General features: G+C 51.0%; 3 protein-coding genes across 3 annotated transcripts in view; 2 read left to right on the forward strand and 1 right to left on the reverse strand.

Moving 5' to 3' along the window:
- LOC142046740 (uncharacterized) overlaps positions 1-22,174 on the reverse strand; it is a 437,635-nt gene that overhangs the window by 377,193 nt on the left and 38,268 nt on the right. The window lies entirely within an intron of this gene.
- On the forward strand, positions 1,483-21,657 carry LOC116830501 (zinc finger protein 251-like). Its single transcript, XM_075065008.1, has 6 exons — positions 1,483-1,667; positions 2,451-2,539; positions 3,193-3,319; positions 6,725-6,838; positions 8,399-9,577; positions 21,366-21,657. Exons 2-5 carry the CDS (start codon positions 2,459-2,461, stop codon positions 8,452-8,454), a joined length of 378 nt encoding a protein of 125 aa, XP_074921109.1. The 5' UTR covers positions 1,483-1,667; positions 2,451-2,458; the 3' UTR covers positions 8,455-9,577; positions 21,366-21,657.
- LOC142045752 (uncharacterized) lies at positions 8,748-20,466 on the forward strand. Its single transcript, XM_075065003.1, is given in 2 exon segments — positions 8,748-9,493; positions 18,146-20,466. Coding segments are annotated over 2 exon segments (1,251 nt in total). The 5' UTR covers positions 8,748-8,772; the 3' UTR covers positions 18,676-20,466.

A 22,174-nucleotide genomic window follows, 5' to 3' on the forward strand; every position in this document is an offset into this window, starting at 1 on the left:
GAAGGGAATCTCAGCCCCCCCCTTTCTCTCCCCGCTCCTCGGGGGTCACCGGCTTTTCTCCCCCTCGGCCATGTCCGGGCTGCACAGACACTTTCCATCCGCCCCTTTCCCAGATCACCCCCAGCCAGGTCTCACTTCTCCCCGCCCGGCCCCACGCCAGGCCCTCAGGGTGGAGCCTGGCCGGGCCCGGGGGGCGCTGGGCTCCTGCGGGGACAGCAGCTCCGAGCCCCCGGCGGGCGCAGCCCCAGGGAGCAGATCCCGGCGTTGCGAGATGCCGGGTCCCTCCCGGACACTGGGGCAGAGTCACCGCCCGGCCCCGGGCTCGCTCCCGTACCCGGAGACTGCAGCGGAGCGGGCAGAGCCCAGGGCAGCTGCAGCGGGAGCAGGGCTGGGCACGGGGTGGTTAATGGGTCGCCCCGGCACAGGCCCCGCTCCCCGCAGCGTCACGGAGCAGCCCCTGCTGTGGGGCCGGGCCGGCGGAGCCCAGGAGGAGCCCGGAGCGCGGCTCGGCTGCAGAGCTCTGGGCCCGGGAGCGCTGGGAGCCGGAGGGATCTGGGGTGTCAGAACAGGGCGGGAGAAGAGTTTTGTGTCTCCTGGCTCTGGGCATGCGCAAACTGGGGGGAGGGGGAAGTCCCGCATGCGCAGAGGGCGCGCTCACCGGCTGCTGCTCTGTCTGGTCTCTTAAGAGCTACCCGGGGTCTGATGCTCCCGGTTCTTTGTTCTCCTGGCTTCTGCCTCCTTCCTCCCGGCGCCCCCCGCTGCTCCAGCCCCTCCCTATGAACTGCAACCCCACCTCCCAGCTCCTCCAGCCCCTTCCCGTGCCCTGCAACACGCCCTCCCGCTCCCAGCCCCTTCCCGTGCCCTTCAACCCGCCCCTTCCCGTGCCCTGCAACCCCTCACCCGCTTCCAGCTGCTCCAGCCCCTTCCTGTGCCTTGTAACCACCGCCCCCGCCGCTTCAGCCCCTTCCTGTGCTCTGCAAACCTATCCCCCGGGGCTGCAGCGCTCGCTGGGGCTGGCTGCAGCGGCTGGCACAGCTGGGGGCTCCTTGGTCTGATGGTTCAGCAGCCCCTGCCCCTGCTTTTCACTGGTGAGACCCAGCCCCTCTCCTGCCCTCCTCCGAGTTGAGCCGGGTCCCCGCTTCCCCACGTGTCCTAACCCCCCTGCGAGGGGCCCGGGCGGGGCGGAAATCTGGGGTGGGGGCTGTTTGGGAGCGCGTCACAAGCCCTCCCACCTCTGCCGCTGTATTAAAGTGCTCTCCGAGAAAGGGTGGGGGGCGGTCTGAGAGGCACCAGCTGGGAGAGAGGGCGGGGCTGGGCTGGGCTGGGCTCTCAGCAGGGGAAAGGATGAGCGGTGGGGATGGGTCAAGCTGGCTCCAGGGTCCTCCTTTAACTGGGCTGGAGAGGGCGGAAGCGGACCCCGAGGCAGGCTGGGAGATATAGTTCCTGACTCTCCCGGGAGCGGAAGTGATGTTAGACGGGGGAGGAGCCGGGCTGCGAGCGTGCTCGGACGCTGCTGCCTCCGTTGGGAGCTGAGCAGCTGGTGCCCCAGCGGGATCTGTGCTCGGGGGAGCCCGGCATAAACCTCTCTGGGCCCGGCCGTGGGGGGCTTCTCCGGCTAGAAACCGCTTCGGACTCTGCTGACGGCAACTCCCGAGCTGAGACTGTTGGTGACCGAGCCCTTGGAGCTGGGCAGGTCCCTGGATCTGCATAGTGCTCCCCCCACACCATCTCTGCCCCCCGGGTGTCCGGGAGCCCAGAGCTGCTGCATCGCTAAGGCCAAAAGGATCCTTCCATCAGCGGGTCTGACCGGCTCCCACCGGCTATCTGCTGTGTCCAGTAACGTGTGTGGGCAAAGCCGGTCTCCCTGACTGATGCCCACTTCCCTGCATGCGCGAGGCAGGGCCACGGAGAGAGAAAGCCCCCAAGAATGGGATGATGACCATGTCTCCCAACCAGGGGGTAGAGTGCTAGGAAAGAGGAGGGCATCAGGAGAAATAACGGGGGGAGGGCAGGTTCTCAGACCTTTGACCCCCCCAGGCACACTCACTGCAGCATCCCTGCACAGGGTCACTTTCCTGTGAAGAGCAGAAAGAGGAAAAACCAGCCCCTGACTCTCCCTGTTCCCCCTGCTGCAGGAGTGTGCTGCCCTGGGGGCAGTGTCAGAGGGAATCCCCCCAAAGGGACTCCTTTAGGTCTGGTCTTTTCCAGGGTTTGGTTCAGACTCTGTTGCTGGGAGGGTTTGAAAATGTCTTGGTGGGTTTAGTCGGGTAGAGGGGGGTGGTTTGGAGGACAGGGGCAAGGTCTGTGCTGCATTATGGGGACTGAGCATGTTCCCGGCATGGCAGAATCTACAATCTCTGTCTGCAGGGAAAGAGCCTGGGGGAAGTGCGATGTGAAATGAATTAAAGCCAGTTCTGAAACCCCCACAACTGCCCTTCTCGCCCTGCCAGGCTGCAGAATGATGCCTACGTCTCGCTCCAGCTCATCCCATCCTCCCATGGGACAGGGGAGAGAAATGGCTGCTGTGGAGCCAGCTCAGGTAGGGGTTATTGGGGAAGTTGCTGATGGGTTCCTGCTGGAGGGAGAGGAGCAGTAAATACTGAAGAGGTGGCAACTTCTGGAGACTTAGGTCTGGAGGGGGCAGGGAATATCCTGGGTGAAGAAGGGGAGGGGGACAGTGTGTGACAAACCTGTTGGGACTTGTTTAACGTGAGTCTAGATCTTCAGAACAAACGCTTGGATGTTGGGGGAGAAAATTCCCTAATTTTGAAACAGGAAATAGAGAAACCAACCCCCTGGGCAGGGTGGGGAAAACTGACCAGACTTCCGGTGCTGAATCCTCAACCTGCTAGCCAGAGGCTAGTGTGACATGGAAAGATGTAGGAAGGTGAAGGGAAGATGTCCCAGCCCATCACATCCAGCTGCTGGCAGTGGAGAGGGTGATGGGTTCCGTACATGGAGTTGTATCAGCCTCTGGCTAGTAAGTGTGTGATGGATCTGCTGGCAGAGACAAGGCGCTCTCTCTTTGTTCTCTCACCGTGATGCCCCTTGGCTGCTCTGAGAAGTATGGGGATAGGACTCTGCTGACTGTTTCCCTCTCAGAGCTTCCATTTGATTGGTTCCTCTCCCCCATGAATAGTGGGGTTGTGACTGGGGCAGCAGATACCGAGTGTTGGACTTTTGCTCTTTCAGGGGCCGGTGACCTTCGAGAAGGTGGCTGTGTATTTCACCAGGGAAGAGGGGGCTCTGCTGGACCCCACTCAGAGAGCCCTCTACAGAGACGTTATGCAGGAGAACTATGAGAATGTGACCTCACTGGGTAAGGATTCCCATCCCCTCAGTTCTTAGAAGAGGAAATGAAGAGTTAAGATTCACGTCACTCTCACAATGCCACCTCTGCTCTGCCTGGTTTCAGCAACACCCCAACATGCCAGTGACACACACACTAGCCCTCTCCCCTCCCCTGTTACAGAGAGCTCGGGGAACAGAGCGGTACAGCAGAAAGTCTAACAACTTCTCCTTGCTAAGAGAATATTTGGGTTCATCTCCGTCATAGCAAACAGAAGCTTCCTCCCCCCAGCCTGCTTTCCAGTACTGAACCTCCTGTACACAAACCATCTGAAACTTGCAAAGTGTTAGCACCCCTTTGCCCTCAACCTTTGCTTTCCTTTTGAGTCACTCCCTTGACTTACCCCTCACTAAGCCCCACAGATCACTCGAACATACGCCACCAGAGTACTGACAATCTCCATGGCAAGAACACACCCTTGGGCACCTTTGTTGACAAAGCCTACAACACTCAGCAAGGAAATGAGGCAGAATTGTCCCCCCAAGTTTCACATGCACCTCTCTGCATAGCACAGGCACAGCTGTGCCCAGCTGCTCCAACCAATCCCTCCATCAGCCAGTTACAGCTGACCCAGTGCACACAGCTGGAGGCATGCAGATAGATGCTGGGATTCCCATCTGTGAACAGAACACAGACAATGGCACGTTCTCTTAGTCTTTCCTTGGATCGATTATAGGTTCATAGCTTTGAAGGCCAGATGGACGTCAGAGTAGATGACCTAATAGTCACTTTATACCACAGACCATAGAATTCATCCCGTTACTGCTGCATTGAGCCGAATACCCGAGTTCCTGTCGCAGTTTGTTAACCTTTGCATGGCCCACACAGAACCATCCTCAGCGGTTCTTGATAGCTGCAGGGTTAAAGGGTGGGGGGAAAGTTAAGGTTGCATTGGAGGGGGGCATTTACATTAACTTCTTATTTCCTGGTTTGCAGAGGTTTAAGTTTAGTCACCGTCCATACGGTGCAAGGCAGGAGACAGCACTGGGCGACCTTAACTCTGCATTAATGTAGCTTATGAGCATTTAGTTTCCTGTTTTAAAAAATGGAGACTTTTGCCACTGTAGCCGTGTCTATAATTGAGCTTTTGCCAGCAGAGCTATGTTGGATGTTGTGCGTGTGTGCGCATCTGCGTGTGCACGTTTTCACAGCCTTAAACAACAATGCTGGACTGGCAAAGTTTTTAACAGCTACCTAAGATCTACTTAACTAGTTCTTTGACAGACACCTGACCTGCCACCTTTAGGTGAACTAATATGTGGGATCCCAGTAAAACATTAGGCACCCTGTGCCCTCTGCTAGGTGGCATCAAGAGGTCCATGATGAGTCACAGCCTCCTTCTCCAGTTGCTGCATTAGAGTATCCTTAGGATGATCCGGCTCACCCCGTTCCAACTTCCTGTTTGGGTTCCATGGGGCTCTGTCCTTGGTCCCCTTCTTTTCTTCCTCTGCACCTTATTTCTGGATAATCTCATCCGCGCACACACATTCAACTACCATCTCTGTGCTTCTAACTCACAGTTCTACCTCTCTGCTCCTGACCTGTCTCCTTCTGTCCCAACTGAAATCTCAGCCTCTCTCTCTCATCTCTTCATTGTTGTCCAGCCATCAGCTAAAGATCAACAGTTGAAGCAAAGCTCTTAATATTTCCCCCAGGCCCTCCCCCCACCTTCTGTCTCTACCACCACAAACAGCACCATTGTCCTGCCTGTCACTCATAACTGTAATACCTTTGTCACCAATCTCCCTCTGGGGCCTCCTATCCAACCTGTGCCTACACCTTGCATTTTCTTTTTGCATAACTTCCCTAACATCTGGCCTTTCCTATCCATCCACACAGCTAGAACTCTTGTCATCCTCTCCTGTCTCATTTACTCAAACATCCTTTTCTCTGACCTCACTTTGCACATCTCCATTTGGAAGGAAAAAGCTACCTCCTGGTCCTCAAATATGACCTATGAGGGAAGATTGAAAGAACTGGACATGTTTAGTTTTGAGAAAAGGGTGAGGGGGGACCTGAGAACAGCCTTCAAATATGTGAAGGGTAGTTATAAGAAGACAGTGATTAATTGTTCATCATGTGCACTGAAGGTACAAGGAGAAGTAATTGGCTTCATCTGCTGCAAGAGAGGTTGAGGGTGGGTAATACAGAAAACTTTCCAGCTATAAGGATAAGGAAGTACTGGAATAGATTACAAAGAGAGATTGTGGAATCCTTGTCCCGGGAGAGTTTTAAGAACAGGTCAGAAAAACTTATGGCATACTTATACCTGATCCTTCCGCAGGGCGATGGGAATGGAGTAGATGACCTCTCGAGGTCCCTTCCAGCCCTATATTAGAAGACTTTATGATTCATTGCCTTAGCCCTTTGTTTTGATCATGTCTCCCGATGGAGAATGCGAACCATTTTTGCAGATCAGCTGCGGGTACAAATTTTGTACCTAGAGTCCTCAAAATCTGCAGATATCCATGGACCATTTTTGCGGATCATAGATCAGATGCGGATACAAATTTTATATCCATGCAGGGATCTACCTGTCTTACTTCTGCCTATTCCTACAACTTAAATCTATTTAGTACAGAATGATTACATTTGAAATAACATATGAGATGACCATAACAATGATAAATGAATGATAAAATGAACTAATTGGCTTCATGAACCATGGACACTCTTCCTTTTCCATCCCTTCCTCCAAGAGCCGCAGTCTCTCTTCCCTGCATGCTCTTTGGGTCTTCGAATCTGTCCCTTCTGAAGTCACATGGCCTGATTGTTATTTTTCACATTCTCCTTTGGCAGAAGAATTAATCTGTGGCTCCTGAACTACACCATCTAATTTTCCAGCTTTCTCCACACACAGTGTTTTTTATACTCCCTCCCTTTACACCTGACGCACTAGGTTCCCTAATGCCTCAGTATGTGCTTTCCTGACATCTAATGCTGCCGAGATCCTGCCTTCAGTCATATCCCTGCTCTTCTTGTTCCTTATTTCACTGAACCCCACCAGCCCATGCTTACTGTTCCCAGCTTCCCCAGGACTCTCCCATTGTCTCTGGACCTCTCTGTCAGTTAGAAGCAGTTTCAGGGAGACTTTTGCTCTGTCTGGAGTTTTCACTTTCTGGGACATGCAATTCCAATCTCATGTTTTAGGAGCCTCTTTGATAATGAGTGTCTGGCTTTGTATGTTCCCAGCAAAGATGGGGATAGTTAAATCTCTCATAAGCAGAGTGTTCGGCACCTCTGAGCACCTGGGGAGCTGGCCCTGGGATTTTATTGGTTTAAAATAGACTGGGCTTAAACTACTAGAATGTTTTATTTTATGACAAATGGCCTATGAATTCCCCTGATCTCCCTTGTTTTCTTTCCCTTGAGCAGGGTTTCCAGTTTCCAAACCCTATGTGATCTCCCAGCTGGAAGGAGGGGAAGAGCCATGGGTCCTGGATCTCTCTGGTTCAGAGGAAAGTGAGATCCTGAGAAGTCCCTGCACAGGTTAGGAAACATTAAACTAACCCAGAAACTGTACATGCCTGAGAGAACCAGCTGAGATTCCCCACACAGACTTTGTGAGCTCAGGACAGTCCCCAGCAGATCTCACTCCTGGCTTCCTACAGATGATGATTGACACCTTGACTGGAGCTCCCTCCCTTCGTACTGAGGGTTTGGATGGGATGTGGACAGGGCCGGCCTTGGGAAAATGGCACCCCGGGCAAACTTGCATTTTGGTGCCCCTGGCTCCCATGGGCATGGCATCCCCCATTCCCTCTGTCCCCCATGGACTCCCCAGGCTCCCCACCCTCCCTTCCCCCCTAGCCCCTGCACTGTGCCCCCTCCGCTCCAAATACCTGCTCCCCCTCCTGCACCCCTTCACTTCTAACTTCTGCCCCCTCCTGTGCCCCTAAGCCCTGCACTGTGCCCTTTCACCCCAACCCCTTTCCCTCTCTCCTGTGCCCCTAATTCCTCCACTGTGTCCCCTTCCTCGATACCCCCTCACTCCTTTAGCACCCGAACCCCTGCATGGTTTGTCGCCTCATCCACCCCTGCCCCTTAACTCAACACCTGCCTCTGAGCCCCAACCCTGGCACTGTGCTCCTTGCCCAACCTTGCATCCTCTGTACCAAGTGGGGAACTGCCTGGATGCACAAGCAGTGCATTGCTCCGTCACTCCCACACTGGACTACTGCGTTCCCCCCCCTTCGCAGCCCTGGGGGCTGGGAGAAGCGAAGGAGTGACATCAGGGCTTCTGCACCCAGATCCTATTCACTGCAGGCTGCGTAAGGGGACGGCAGGAAGCAGCAGCTTCTAGTCCTCAGCACAGCCAGATGGGAAGGATGTGGATGCGGGAGCCCTGGTGTGTGTGTTGGGGGGACTGGGTGTTGGGGAGGATAGTGAAGGGTGTGTGTATTTTGAAGGTAGTGTGTGAAGGAGGGTGTGTGCTGAGTCAGTGAGAGCGCGTCTCTTTAAGAAAGTGCTAGGTCAGCGGTCTGAACTAGGCTTGTTCAGACACCAAGCAGCTGCCAGAGCTCCGGCCAGAGTCAGTAGCACACCAGATTCCCGTCCCATCACCCGTCAGTGGAGACTGAGTATGCGGTGTGAGGGGAGGGGGCACTGCTGTCAATCAGCACCCCACTGCAGAGCATCGTCGGAGATTGCACATAGTGAGATATTCAGGGGTGAACAGAGTGTTGTGTTGGGTGGTGGGAGACATCGACAGCCGCAGCTCACAGTGGAAGTCCACCTGGCTCTTTGACGAGCTGGTATCCAGGCCCTCGCAAGCTCTGGTCTCTTCTCCTCGATGCTGCTGCTCTCGGCCTCCGTTAAATCTCATCAGCCAGCGAGTCCCGGACAGGTAGGTGAATACAACCTGGCCCGGCACTCCTTGGGGGGGCACCCGTAAGCCACCTAAAGGCCGATCTGGGTTGGAGAAGATGATCCCTTCCACCGCCCTATGGGAAGAAGTTTGGGGGAATTCGTCATGATTTATTTTCTGTGCCTTCAGCAGTGGGTTGCTATCTGCCTTTCACCCATTCTGAGAATTTCTCTTCTCTTTAGCAGTGACAGGTGGTGGAGGACAGTTGAGAGAGAATTCCTCACCAAGGAAGAGCTGAGCTACCCGAAGCGCAATGGGAATTACTGCGAGATCAAAGGGAATGTGTCAGGTGCCACGAGCAGGGGGAGGGGGGGGGGGAAGACTGATGAAAGTCCCAGACAGAGAGAGAGCAGGGAAACCAATCAGGAGAAAGTATACCCATTTAATTTGAGACTCAACGGGACCTCAAGAACTACATCCCAGGAGAAATCCTCATGGAAGAAGGAGAGTAATCTGCAGTGGGTGGAAAATTCAATTGCCACTCGCCCTTACTCGACATGAATTAACCAACGAAAGAGACGTATGATGCAGTGAGTGTGGGAAAAGCTTCAATCGTATGTCAGCCCTTATTAGACATCAGCGAATACACACAGGAGAGAGCCCCTATGAATGCAGTGAGTGCGGGAAAAGCTTCACTCGCAGCTCAAACCTTACGAAGCATCAGAGGATCCATATGGGAGAGCAACCCTATGAGTGCAGGAAAAGCTTCACTCGCAGCTCAAACCTTACTAAGCATCAGAGGATCCACATGGGAGAGCAACCCTATGAATGCAGTGAGTGCGGGAAAAGCTTCAATTGTATGTCAGCCCTTATCAGACATCAGCGAATACATACAGGAGAGAGACCCTATGAATGCAGTGAGTGTGGGAAAAGCTTCAATCGTATGTCAGCCCTTATTAGACATCAGCGAATACACACTGGAGAGCGCCCCTATGAATGCAGTGAGTGCGGGAAAAGCTTCACTCGCAGCTTAAACCTTGCTAAGCATCTGAGGATCCATATGGGAGAGCAACCCTATAAATGCAGTGAGTGAGGGAAAAGCTTCACTCGCAGCTCAACCCTTACTAAGCATCAGAGGATCCACATGGGAGAGCGACCCTATGAATGCAGTGAGTGCAGGAAAAGCTTCAATCGTATGTCAGTCCTTATTAGACATCAGCGAATACACACAGGAGAGAGACCCTATGCATGCAGTGAGTGCGGGAAAAGCTTCACTCGCAGCTTAAACCTTGCTAAGCATCTGAGGATCCACACAGGGGAGCAACCCTATGAATGCTGTGAGTGCAGGAAAAGCTTCACTCAGAGATCAACTCTTATCTCTCATCAGAGCATCCAAACAGGAGAGCGACCTGGTGAATACAGTGAGTGCGGGAAAAGCTTCACCCAGTGGGGAGGAGGCAGCAGCAGGGGCAGGCAGGTGACTGGCAGTTGTGGGGAGATTGTTAAATGAACATTGGAGAATTAGAAAATGGGCCAAAATCTGAAAAGGAAATTAGAGAAAGTGTCAATCATTGCTCCATCAGCACTGACCCTTCATGGAGTTATCGCTGCTTTTACACCTGAGAGGAGACTTCCTGTCTCTGACTCCTGCCCACGGAGCCATGGTAGGAGGTGGTGACTCAGTGAAGCTGACTTGAGGCTGTTGCGAGGTGAGCAAAGCCAGACCAGCCTCCCAGCTAGACCCAATATGGGGATGGAAGCCGGGACGGTGAGTGGGCCTGGGTTCCCCTATGTCAGTGGTTCACAACCAGGGATACACGTACAATGGGGGATACACAGCGGTATTCCAGGGGGACCATCAGCTAGTCTAGATAGCTCCCTATTTTACAACAGGCTACAGAAAAAGCACCAACGGCGTCAGTCCAAACTAAATTTCCATACAGGCACTGACTTGTACTCACTGCTCTGTGCACCATACACTGAAAGGTGCCTGCAGCGTTTACATTTCTTTGGATTTATTTTGTAATTCTCTAGTACAAAGGAGACACTCACAAGCCAGCCTTAGTCACAGGGCGCTGGGACACACAGGTGGTTCTAGATCAGAAACTCTGGAATGCACCTGACCCGCTGCCTGACACCTGCCCCTGGACTCACCCCTTAGCCAGGAGACTGTGTGTGCCCCCACCCCATATCCAGCAGCGGGGTAGGGGTCTCCTTGGCTGCCAGGGCTGGTTGCTCCCTCTGGAGGCCCTGGCACTGGCCGAGAGGATGCAGGACATGGGGCAGGTTGACCGGTCGGATCCGGGGGGGCGGGGGGTGGGGGGCTTCCTAGGGGTGCTCCTAGTCCTGGAGCATAGGTCAGAGACCCTAGGGCTGAGGGCTTCCTCCATTCAATGAGCAGCCCCTGCCCACAGTCATTCTTTTGGCCCTGGCCGAGAGTTCATGTTAGAAGGGAAGGACCAGGAGGCTCCAGGAGCCGCTGGCTGTAGCGGAGACGTCGAGAGGCGCCGGCTGGGGAGGGGCATGAGAGGTAGGGGGAGGCCGACCCAGGCCTCCTTACGCTGGGTGGGAGGCGAAGCGCACCCCTGCACAGGGCTGGAGGTCAATTCCTGACTCTCCTGACGAGCAGGAAGCTGATGTGGTGGGAGGAGGAGCCGGACTGAACACATGGCTGGCGCTTGGCTCTGCCTGGTGTGTGGGTGTAGGCGAACAGCAGCCTGGGGCTGCAATCCATGGGGGGGGCAAGTAAATAAGAACAGGGCAGAGGTCGGAACACGTGCTCGGTGAGTGCCGTGTGCTATCCTGGTGCTGCGGGATGCAGGCCGAGCGAAGGGTAGGTGCGTGAGGATGAGCTCATGCCCTACCCGGCCCAGGTCCTTAGGCACGCCCTGGGGCCGCCCGGCTTACGCCGGTCCCGCTGCAGAGCTGCAGCTTTCAGGACTGGAGCACCGGGGTGGGGGCGGGGACTGGGCAATGGCTATGCCCAGCAATGTCGTGAGGGGGACCGAATCTCACAGCCGGGTTGACTTCTCTGAGGGCAGTGCCCATGGGGGGTCGAGCTGCTGTTGCCGCGGAACTCAGTTCCCCTGGGGCCTGGCCAGGCTCTGCCCTGGGCCACGGGGATCCCGGGGGGAGGGGACTGCCCAGGGGTCCTGCTGGGGGTGGTGAGGGCTGCCGGTCGGCTGGGGGGAGACTGGAAATGGCGAGGTGATTAAGTGTCTGTCGCAGCCCAACTCGGCAGGGAGGAGGAGGGGGGGGACCCCCGCCCGCCCCCCCCGAGAAGCAGGGAGGAAGCAGGGGGGCTGACAATCCTGGATTTTTGCTGCCCCCTCCTGGGATCCTTCCATCTGCCCCTTTCTTCTTTAGAACGCAAACAAGCATACATCCAGGGTGACCACCTTCCCGTCAAATCCATGGGAAGTTCCTGTTCTCGCCCCCGAGTTGTGCCCCATTGTCTCTCACTTCCCAATGTTCAGTTCAGATCTCAGTTGGGGTTCCCCCCCCACCATTTTTCTGTCAGTGATTGTCCTTGGTTAGGTGGGAAATGTTCCCTGGTGAGGGAAGAGGAGCAAGTACCCCCAGGGATGACAGCCACCCACTTTTCCCACCAGTACTCCCCTCTCCACCCTGCCATAGCCCGACGCCCTCCCCCCAACTCACTGTTTCATTCAGACCCCACTTGCCAGCTGTCCCACAGCCGAGTGACTGGCTCCGCCCCCTTCCTGTGAAAGCAACATACCAGGGATCCGTGTGGCAGTGATGGGAGGGCAGAAAGATTCATCATTCTGTGTTTGATTCAATATCGCTGTATAATGCCTCAAATTTCCCCTTTTCTCTTAACTGTTGTATGTGACGTATTTCCCAGATTGTTGGTGGCTTTCTTTGGCAAATATTTAGTTTGTGCCCATTTTCTCCTTCAGTTTGAATATATATCGATTCTTGAAATTTCACTTTTTCCGGTGTGTGAACTGAGTCGGCTCTTATTTACTGAGCGTGTCAGCCTTGGCCTTAGATCAGTCCCACGTGTGCGGGCGCTGCACAACCCTGGACGATTGGGGCAACTATTAGCCAGGAACTGCACAGACCCCTGCAGGAGAAGAACTTGTGTTGCTGGGTGCTTTTGGACCTGACTAAGCTCAAGGCCTGTTGGGCAGTGATATATGACCTGGCTGAGCCCAGGCCCTGTTGTGCCAGGCCTGATCAGCACAAAGCTGAAATCAGGCTCCATTTGGTGCCAGGTGCTGCAGACAGAGCAAACAAAATCAGAGACCTGGTTGTTCCGCTGAGCGCAGAGACCCAAGTAAGTTCTGGTCCTGTTGTGCTGGGCACTGTAGGACCCCGTTCTGAACATCAGGCCCCATTTGTGCCAGGTAAACTGAGACCGGGATGGATCACAGCCCCCCTGGTGCCGGCACCTGCCGACTGTGGCACAGATTCTGCTCATTGTGTGGGGCACAATTCGAGACCTTAGTGAACTCTGTGTCCGTTGGCCCTGGCCCCTGACTGCTCCAACCCAGATCATGATACCACCACTGTCTGGGTACAGCCAGACCCTGAAGAGTCCTGGCCCCACATTTTGCCAGATGTTGCGGGACCCAAACACAATCAGGGTCCTGTATGCCAGGAGTTGCAGAGTCGCTGACTTGGAGGTCAGCCCCTGGTTGTGTGCAAGACTCCACAGAAAGGACTCAAGCAAGGATTTCAGAAAATCTAGATATCAGGGTTGGAAGGGACCTCGAGCAGTATCTATCGTAGGCCCCCTGCTCAATAGCGGACAATCCTTCAACTAAATCATTCCCAGCCGGCTGTTACAACGCTGACCGTAAAAACCTCTAAGGAAGGGATTCCCCACCTCCCTCGGAACCATTCCAGTGCTTCCACTCTAGGTGAAAAGTTTTCTAATATCCACTAAACCTCCCACTAACTCCTCAGACCATTTACTCCTTGTTCCTGTCATTGGTACCACTTGAAAACACTCTAGATTTATCTCTTTGAACTCCCCTTTAGGATGGTTGAAAGCAGAAATCAAATCCCCTCATTCATTCTCTGCTGCAGACTAAACAATTCAGTTCCCTCAGCCTCTCCTCATAAGTCATGTGCTCCAGCTCCCTAATCATTTTTGTTGCCCTCTGCTGGACTCTTTTCAATTTTTCCACCTCCTTCTTGTAGTGTGGGGCCCAAAACTGGACACAGTACTCCAGATGAGGCCTCACCAATGTCAAATAGAGGGGAACGACCACGTTCCTCGATCTGCTGGCAATGGCCCTACTTATACAGCCCCGAATGCCATTAGCTTTCTTGGCAACAAGGCCACACTGTTGACCCCTATCCAGCTTCTTGTCCACTGTAACCCCTAAGTCCTTTTCTGCAGAACTGCTGCCTAGCCTTTCGGTTTCTAGTCTGTAGCAGTGCATGGAATTCTTCCATCCTAAGTGCAGGACTCCGCACTTGTCCTTGTTGAACCTCATCAGATTTCTTTTGACCCAGTCCTCTAATTTGTCTAGGTCCTTCTGTAACCTATCCCTACCCTCCAGCATATCTACCACTCCTCCCAGTTTAGTGTCATCTGCAAACTTGCTGAGAGTGCAGTCCATGCCATCCTCCAGATCAAAATATTGAACAAAACTGGCCCCAGGACCGACTCTTGGGGCAGTCCGCTTGATACCGGCTGCCAATTAGGCATGGAGCTGTTGATCACTACCTGTTGAGCCTGACCAGCTAGCCAGCTTTCTGTCCACCTTATAGTTCATTCATCCAGCCCATACTTCTTTAGCTTGCTGGTAAGAATACTGTGGAATCTGATTTTTCCAGTGGGAGTGCATCTGCGAAGGCAATTCTTTGCTCTGAAGTGACCTCTGGACATTCATGATGGTTCCCCTTTTCAATATTTTGTGGTAGGGTGGCAGCCAAGGCCATGTGATGAGCTGCCAAATGAATAACTAAGGCTGTGATTTGGTCCTGCCATGAGGGCAGGGGACTGGGCTCGATGACCTCTCACGATCTCTTCCAGTCCTAGAATCTATGAATCAGGGAAACACAGGGCTGGGGCTGTGAGGGCCTTCAGTTTTAGCAGGGTTAAAGCAGAGTCCTGCTCTTTTTCCCATTCCCATTTTGTCTCTTTCTTTGGCAGTTTCCACAATGGGGGAGTTATTTCAGCCTATTTATAAATGAGTGGTCTAGGAAAATTGAATCCTCCTAGCAGTTCTGTTTAAGAGTGGGCGTCGGTAGGGGCCGGCATTTCTACTAGTGCCCTTACCCTCCTCTGATCTGCCTGCCTCCCATCTTGTCCAACGACTATGCCCAGGTGTGTCACCCAAGGTAGCACCAATGGAACATAGTCTAAAGCTCCTTGGAACCCCATTTCCTGAAATGGTGTCAAAACTTCTTCTGTTAGTGTTTGAGTTTGTGCCTCAGTTTCCCCCTTTTATAAAACAGACCAAGTTTGTCATGTTTTCGCATTTCTTTTACCCCTTCTACAATATACATTGCACAGATTCTGGGGAAAATGCACATTCCTTCCACAGTTATAGAAGTTTAACATTAGCCATATCGATTTTTACGTAAAGTATAACTGTTTATTTTGTGCTCAGAGTTTTTATGTACTCTTATCAAAGTGACAGTTTGATTACACAGAACCTCCTTAAGGCTCAGTGTGGGACACTGTTTTTTCTTTTCCTTCAGTACAGCTCTTATCTGCTATTTTGTTACCAAAAAACAAATCCAGACTCTTTTCCTATTCTCCTGGTTTTGACTGCCCTGCTGCAGCCATGACTTTGGTCTTTTTTTAAAAAGATTTTAAACTTTTATAAAGCATTAAGGTACCTGTTACCAGGCGCCGACTCACCTAGTGGCACCTCATGCTGGTCGTCTTGGGGAATTAGCTTCCAGCCTCCCTAGCGCCCTCTGTCAGCCGGTGTCTCGCTTTGCTGCTGGCCCTCATGTCTCTCCTGCAACCCGGGTGACCCTTTCACTGAGTGCTGCCCCCTGGCCATACCCCCACTGTTTCTCCAGGTTCTCCACTCAGGGGAACCCCACCCACTCCCCCACCTCACCTCAGTCATAGGCTACTGCCAGTCCCCAACTCACCACGCACCCTGGGGCAGACTGCAGTGTCAGCCACTCATCATAGGCAAGGTTGGGTCTGGACCTGCTGCCTCTATCTATTGCTGGGCTACCCCTTTGCAGCCCCAGGACTTGTCTTAGGCCCTCAGCTAGGCCGCAGCCTGGGGGTTTTCCAGGCTGGAGCTCCCCCAGTTCCTCTAGCCTTCCCACAGCCCTGATCCATTCCCAGTACTGTGCTCGACTCCCAGCATCCAGGCCCTTCTCTCTCTACAAGCAGAGAGAGAGTGTTTGAGCATCTGGCTCGCAGCCTCTTACAGGGACCAGTTGGGCCTGAATGGGCCATGGCCCCAGCTGTTACTGCCTTCCCCAATCAGCCCAGGCTTTCCTCCTCAGCCCTCTCCCAGGGCTGGCTTTAACCCTTCCCAGGCTGGAGCGGGTGACCACCCCACTACAGTACCTTAAGTGTCCCTGTTCTTTTATTAGTTGTCCCCCGTACTCAGTGGGCTTCTGCGGTCCTGTGGGTCCTCCCCTTAGGCTGGGGAGGGGGATCCTTTAGCTTCGCCCGCCCACTTCCCGGAAACCCAATAGGTACTGTACCTTAAGGGTTAAATGCTAAATATCAAAGCCAAACAACACTAGTTACCTGTGTCTGGAAAAAAGTAGTTTTCGGTTTTGCAACTTTGAATGAAAGATTCAAATGGATTGTAGTGGTGTTATTTAAAAACAAACCAATTCATCTCAGACCTGCAAAACAAGAGTTTTACAGAGCGGGAGTGTTACTGTAGGTCCTATACACTCCACATATTTACACAATAGATTTAGACACAGTTGTTTTTCCTTAATATTCTTTACTCTGCTTTAATATTTACACCGCTGTACATAGATTACATTTGTATACATTTGGGGGCGGTTAAGTTTCAATAGAAACCCCTTATGTTCTTTTAGCAAATTTGACTAAATTGTTCATGGTCAAATGATTTCAATCAGATTCTCTCTTTGCCTGGCTTATTTACAGACATTCCTTTGGAAAAGGGCCCAGTTTCCTTTCAAAATGGCTGCAAAGAAACCAAGAGTTCTCTTTCTATAACACTTTTCCTATTTAACGTTTTTACAACTTTCAACTGTTTAATTCCCTCCAACCTCTGCAGAGGGAACTTCTCAGTCTCTTTTGTTTAAATCACTCGCTTATCTCCCCAAATGACACCTTCATCGACTCAGATTTCACCCTTCCAAGTATTGTCCCAGGGATCTGAATTCCCCATGGCCTATACTTACTTTGTTTGCTTTTGCCACTCTGCCCTCAGGGCTTCCAACCTGTTCGCCAATGTTTGTATTTGTTGCCTACCTGCTTGTCGGGGCCTGACCCTGCTTTCCTTGCTGAATCATCCCTTTTCACGGACACAGGCTTTGTTCCACTACCAATTTAGCATGGAGGGTGGGCTCCTCAACCAGCCCCAACCCTTCCTGGTCCCTTTCCTTAATCATTTCTTTTAAAATTGTGAAATCATCACAATATCATTCACAAGAAATACTGCACTGCCCAAACTCCTATATCTGTTTAAAAGGAGTCATCTCTTGAACAAAGTATCAACTTTGGATTGCTTCCTTTTAAGCATTTCTTACACAGGTGCTACCACTGTTTTCCCACACTCCTATATCCTTCAGAGTTAGGTCTCACATAGAAAATACTGCCTGAACGTATTTTTTATGAATTTATTTTACTTTTATAACTTTTCCATGCCCATGCTGGGACTTACAAAACACAAAAGTCTCTACCCACTAAAAAGAACTCTGCCTGACAGAGCAGGAGGGGGGAATACTAAGCCCCCTATCCTTTGGGCTCGATTCTGCTACGACTGAGGGTATATTCACCTATGCAGTTTTCCCCCGACAGCTGGGTAGGAGTGAGGACTCTAACCCTCCCCTTTATGGCTCAGCACTTCTACGACCAGGGGTTAGGGGTGGAAGGTTTGTAGAAACTTTGGTGGTGCTCAGAACCTGCCCCCCCAACTCTGCTGCCACCTGCCTAAGGCTCTGGAAGGGAGTTTGGGTTGGGGGAGGAGGTCTGGGGTGCAGGGTCTGGGAGGGAGTTTGGGCGCAGGAGCGGGTGTGTAGGTAGGGGGCTGGTGTGCAGGCTCTGGGTTGGAGTTTAGATGCTGGGTGCATGCTCCAGACTAGGGCAGGGGTTGGGTGTGCAGGAGGGGCTGAGGGGTGCTGGCTCTGGGACAGAGTTTGGGGGCTGGCTCTGGGCTGGGGTGGGGGTGTAGGCTCTGGAAGGGAGTTTGGAGACAGCAGGGAGTACAGAGGGAGGGGGTGCAGGCTCTGGGCTTGGGCAAGGAGTGGGTGTAAGAGGGGGTTTGGGGGCAGGAGGGAATGTGTGGGAAGGAGGTGGGGGTGCAGGCTCTGGGAGGGAGCTTGGGAATGGGAGGGTGCAGAGGGAGGGGGTGCAGGTTCTGGGAAGGAGTTTGGGAGCCAGAGGTGGGGTGCAGCGCTAACCTCGGGCTCCTAGGCAGGGCAGCTTGGGAGTCTCCATGTGCTGCTACCCTCAGGCACTGTCCCTGCAGCTTTCCATTGGCTGCAGGGGTGCTTGGGTCAGGACACAGATCCACCCTGCCAAGGGGCTGCAGGGAGGGGCCTGCAGCCATGTGGAGGGAGCAGGGAGGAAGCTATTCCTTGCTGTTACTCGAAAAGGGTTGCTGGCAGGATATGATCAGATCATACACTAATACATTTAATACATGCTACATTCTTATTCTTTATCCTTCATTCTAAATGATATAAAATACAAACAAAAAATCCTACAACTACATTTGGAGGAAGAGTTTGGGGGAGTTCAGCTCCTGATTTTTATTTGACCTCTCTCCAGCACTTGTTTGGTTTGGCCTTCCCTTTTCCATCGCTTTCTGAGGTTTCTGTCTCTATCACAGCAGGTGATGCAATGGATTGTGAGAAAGAGGAGCAGAATTCTCAGCAGGAAAATGTTGAGCAAGTGGATAAATACAGAGTACTATCGCAAAGACCAAAAAGGAATGTGTCCAGGAGTCATGATCAGGGACAATCCTGTGAGATTCAGCACAAATCAGAAAGAGAGCAGGGAAACCATCCAGGGGAGAAAGTGGGTAACTTAATTTCATGTGAAGGAACTCAGAAGGACCTCAAGGAAACCACAGCCCAGCAGGAAATCCTCATGGGAAAGAGAAAAAATACATGCACTAAGTGTGGGAAAAACATACATGACTACTCAGCCCATATAAAGCATCAGAGAATCCACACTGGGGAGAGGCCCTATGAATGCAGTGAGTGTGGAAAATGCTTCACTAAGAGCTCGTCCCTTTCTGAACATCAGAGAATCCACACAGGGGAGAGGCCGTATGGATGCCATGAGTGTGGGAAAACCTTCACTCACAGATCAGGCCTTTATCGACATCAGAGAATCCACACAGGAGACAGGCCCTAAGAATGCAGTGAGTGTGGGAAAAGCTTCATTAGCAGTTCAGCCCTTTCTGAACATCAGAGAATTCACATGGGTGAGAAGCCCTATGAATGCAATGAGTGTGGGGAAACCTTCACTTGGCACTCAACCCATGTTAGGCATTAGAGAATCTGCAAGGGAGATCAACACCATTAAAACCTCTAGGCTATCCATACTTTTTTTCTTTAATACTTTTCCTGATTCCCACAGAGTACCTTTTAAAAGCTGTTTGAACTGTTTGCAGCACCGTTATCCCTCAGCTTGTCCAGATGAATGGCCCATTTTTGCCTTTTGCCATTCACCCTGTTTTGAAGTTGACCGATTTGTCCTTTCTATCAACTCCATTGTCCAATGAGTAATTTGAGTGTTCCCTTCCTATCAGGAACCAGGGAACAAACATCACATTTATACCATTCCTCCTATTGCAAAGTTATTGTTAGAGTCACCAATGATTCAGATTGTATCATTGTCCATTGTTCTCACATTGCTCTAGGTTGTGCTGAAGAGCAGATATAATGGGAACTTTTCAAATTATATATAAATGAAGAGGAGCAGGGGCAGGAAAAAGTGTCATTTCAGTCTCTGTGACACTGGAAGTAGATGGGGCGACTCAGTTTCCCATCTTCCCCATCACCGCAGAACTATTACCTTTAGTCTGAGCCATGCAGAGGTTATCTTCATAACATTCTATCCATCCACTTCTCAAAGTGTCATGTGAGGAAGAGTTCTCAGCTGTGTGTGCTTGGAGATGATGGTTTGACTTCTTTAATCCTATATCAGAGTCACTGTGACTGAAGAGGAAAGTGTCAAAGCCCTGGAAGGGGAATTCAAATGGATCCCAAACACAGTGTGATCATTTGGCATTTAAATCCCCGGTTCCATCTATTACTAAAGCCACTTATGGCAAGTTGGCTGGTTCCCCCTCCCCCCATTAGTTGGATGCTAGGATACTGAAAATGTTGTATATAACATAACTGACTATTGACACAGTGCTGAGTGAAGCAGGTTTGTATGGATCAGAGGAGAATGTGATGAGAGAATTTCTTGTCCTGATTCTGAATAATCAGATGTAACCTGCTCTGGAATTTCACTTCACACTTCCATTGTCATGTATTATATCTCTCTCTCATGTGGGGTTCTATCTTTCCTGGAGGCTGTTTGGTCACCCAATTGGATATTAGTTCAGTTTGATAGGATGTAGCTCAGATTTATTAGAGAATTTAAGACAAATGACCATTTGCTAAAGTCCTCATTTCTCACGTCAACTTTGATTTTCCCCATCCCTCCATGATGACATGGAGAAAGTTCAAGTGGCATTCTGTCAACAGGGGAGAACTCTCCAATTTACTGCACATGCTAACAAAGAAACAGCAGTGATTTAAAATCTCTACTTGGAAGTGGTGAACAGCAGCAGAACCCCAACTAACTGCAGGAAATGCATATGATCACAGTGTAGTTCAATTGTTTAAGTCAATATTGTCTCAGATGATCTGGCGAGAGAATTCCATGATAAGTGATTTTGAACTAGGCAAAATGCCAATGTATTTGGTTCCCAGAGCACATGTAACCCAGGTCCTACAGAAGCTAGCTAGCTAATCCTATATTGTGGGAGATGCTGCCCTTCATGGTGCAGATGTTGAGAAAACAGACGTGGGTTTTTTGTTGAATTTATCCTTTGTGGATGCTAAAAATGTGTATAAAATGAAATTAGTTTTGTAAATCTAATAGCTGCAGAAAAATAATTATTTTTTAATAGAAACTCCAGCTCTGGTAACTAACAGAATTCTGAATCCAGGCCTGTATCCAGTCCTTTGCCTGGACCTTGTGGCCACCAAATTGAAGAAAAAGCTGAGCATGTTTCGGGAAGCCATTCCTCACTAACGCCTGCTGAGATTTTGAGTGGTTTTTTAAAGGATTCCACTTCAGAGAAGTGTAAATTTACCCTAACTAAGGCCAAGGATTTGGAAAGAACTGAGGTTGGAAGAGTCCACACTCAGTTCTTGGTTTCCATCCCAGTAAAGGAAGCTATGGAGTCCAATGACCCAAGGAAAATTGTTTGTACCACTCCACTTCCTAGTTCTGTCACTGATGACGGTTCCAGAGGATACCAGGGTTAGATTGAGAACAATCATCCTTCACCATTTGGATCCAAAGAGAGAGTGCTTCATAGGAAGTTCCTTCCCTGTGGATCCCAAACTGGCTGCCTGATTGGGTAACAAGGACTTTCAGGCTGTAAAAATGATGATAACCAATGAGGCAATGAATGTGTCAGGCTCCAATTTCAGACTTCCGGATACACACATGTTGAGTTCTGATTCCATGGTTTTGTGTCTGATCCTGTGGCTACACAATAAAACTGATCTTGGCACAGGTGCACCAATGTAGCTGTGCTGCTGTAACACTGCTATTACAGACTCTCTCAGCCAATGGGAGAGATCTCTGCAGTCGAACTTGGTTAGTCCAGGTTCTGCAAGTGGCGGCAGCTATGTTGGCAGGAGAAGCTCTACTGCTGATGTAGCGCTATCTATACAGGGGGTTAGGGCTATGTAACTGTGTTGCTCAGCTGTGTGGATTTTTCACCCAGCTGCGCAATATACTTTTACTGATAAATGTCTTTAGTGTAGACAAGGCAGTTTTACCTTGTGTTTTATGCATTTACATCATTTCTCCTCTAGCTTCTCCTACTTTGAAAGATTAACAAGTGAAAAAGAGGTATTTTTTCCTCATGATGCAAACATTCCCACACTGGAGACTCCTACCAACACACATGGCAGAAGATCCTGAGAGATATGAACTCACAGAAGTGATTGGGACAAACCACAACTTGAGCCAAGGTTCAGTTGTTGGCAATGGGCATTAAAAGAAAACTAACATATATGACAAGAATTTGTGATCATTTAATATGTTTTTGTTACCTATTAAAATGAAAATATAAGTGAAGTTATCGGTTAAAGAGTAAGAAACTAATTCTGTGATAATCTGAATTATTTTGGAAAGCTGAAAGTTGTCTTGTTTTTTGTTTTGTTAGTCCTACAGGAAATGATGGCTAATCTTGAAAAGTCATAGGATGTGTCCAGCAGGTAGAAAGCTGCAATCATCAACCATCAATATGAAGGAAAAGGCTGAAGTCCATTGCCTTTCTGGTCAATAAGCCATCTAAAGGCTGATCTGTGCTGAAAAGCTGGTTGGCATAGCCACATCTCTCAGGGGTGTGAAAAGTCCTCTCCACTGAGAGAAGTAGTTAATGTGACCTGAGCCCCACTATAGACAGTGTTAGGTTATCAGAAGAATATTTCCAGTGTTTGAAGTGTAGACATAGCCTTAGACAGATTGATCCCCTCTGGGAAGCGAGTCATGACATCAATTCCAATTTTGACCCATCTCACTGTAAGTGAGAAAGTTACTAGTATGGAGGGCTGAGCCAGCTGTCCGATCTCCTGGTTCCTCAAATGTAGCTACAGCTCTTAGTACCCATCAATCCAAA

The sequence above is a fragment of the Chelonoidis abingdonii genome, chromosome 4 (genome assembly GCF_003597395.2).
Source record: "Chelonoidis abingdonii isolate Lonesome George chromosome 4, CheloAbing_2.0, whole genome shotgun sequence".
Lineage (NCBI taxonomy): Eukaryota > Metazoa > Chordata > Testudines > Testudinidae > Chelonoidis > Chelonoidis abingdonii.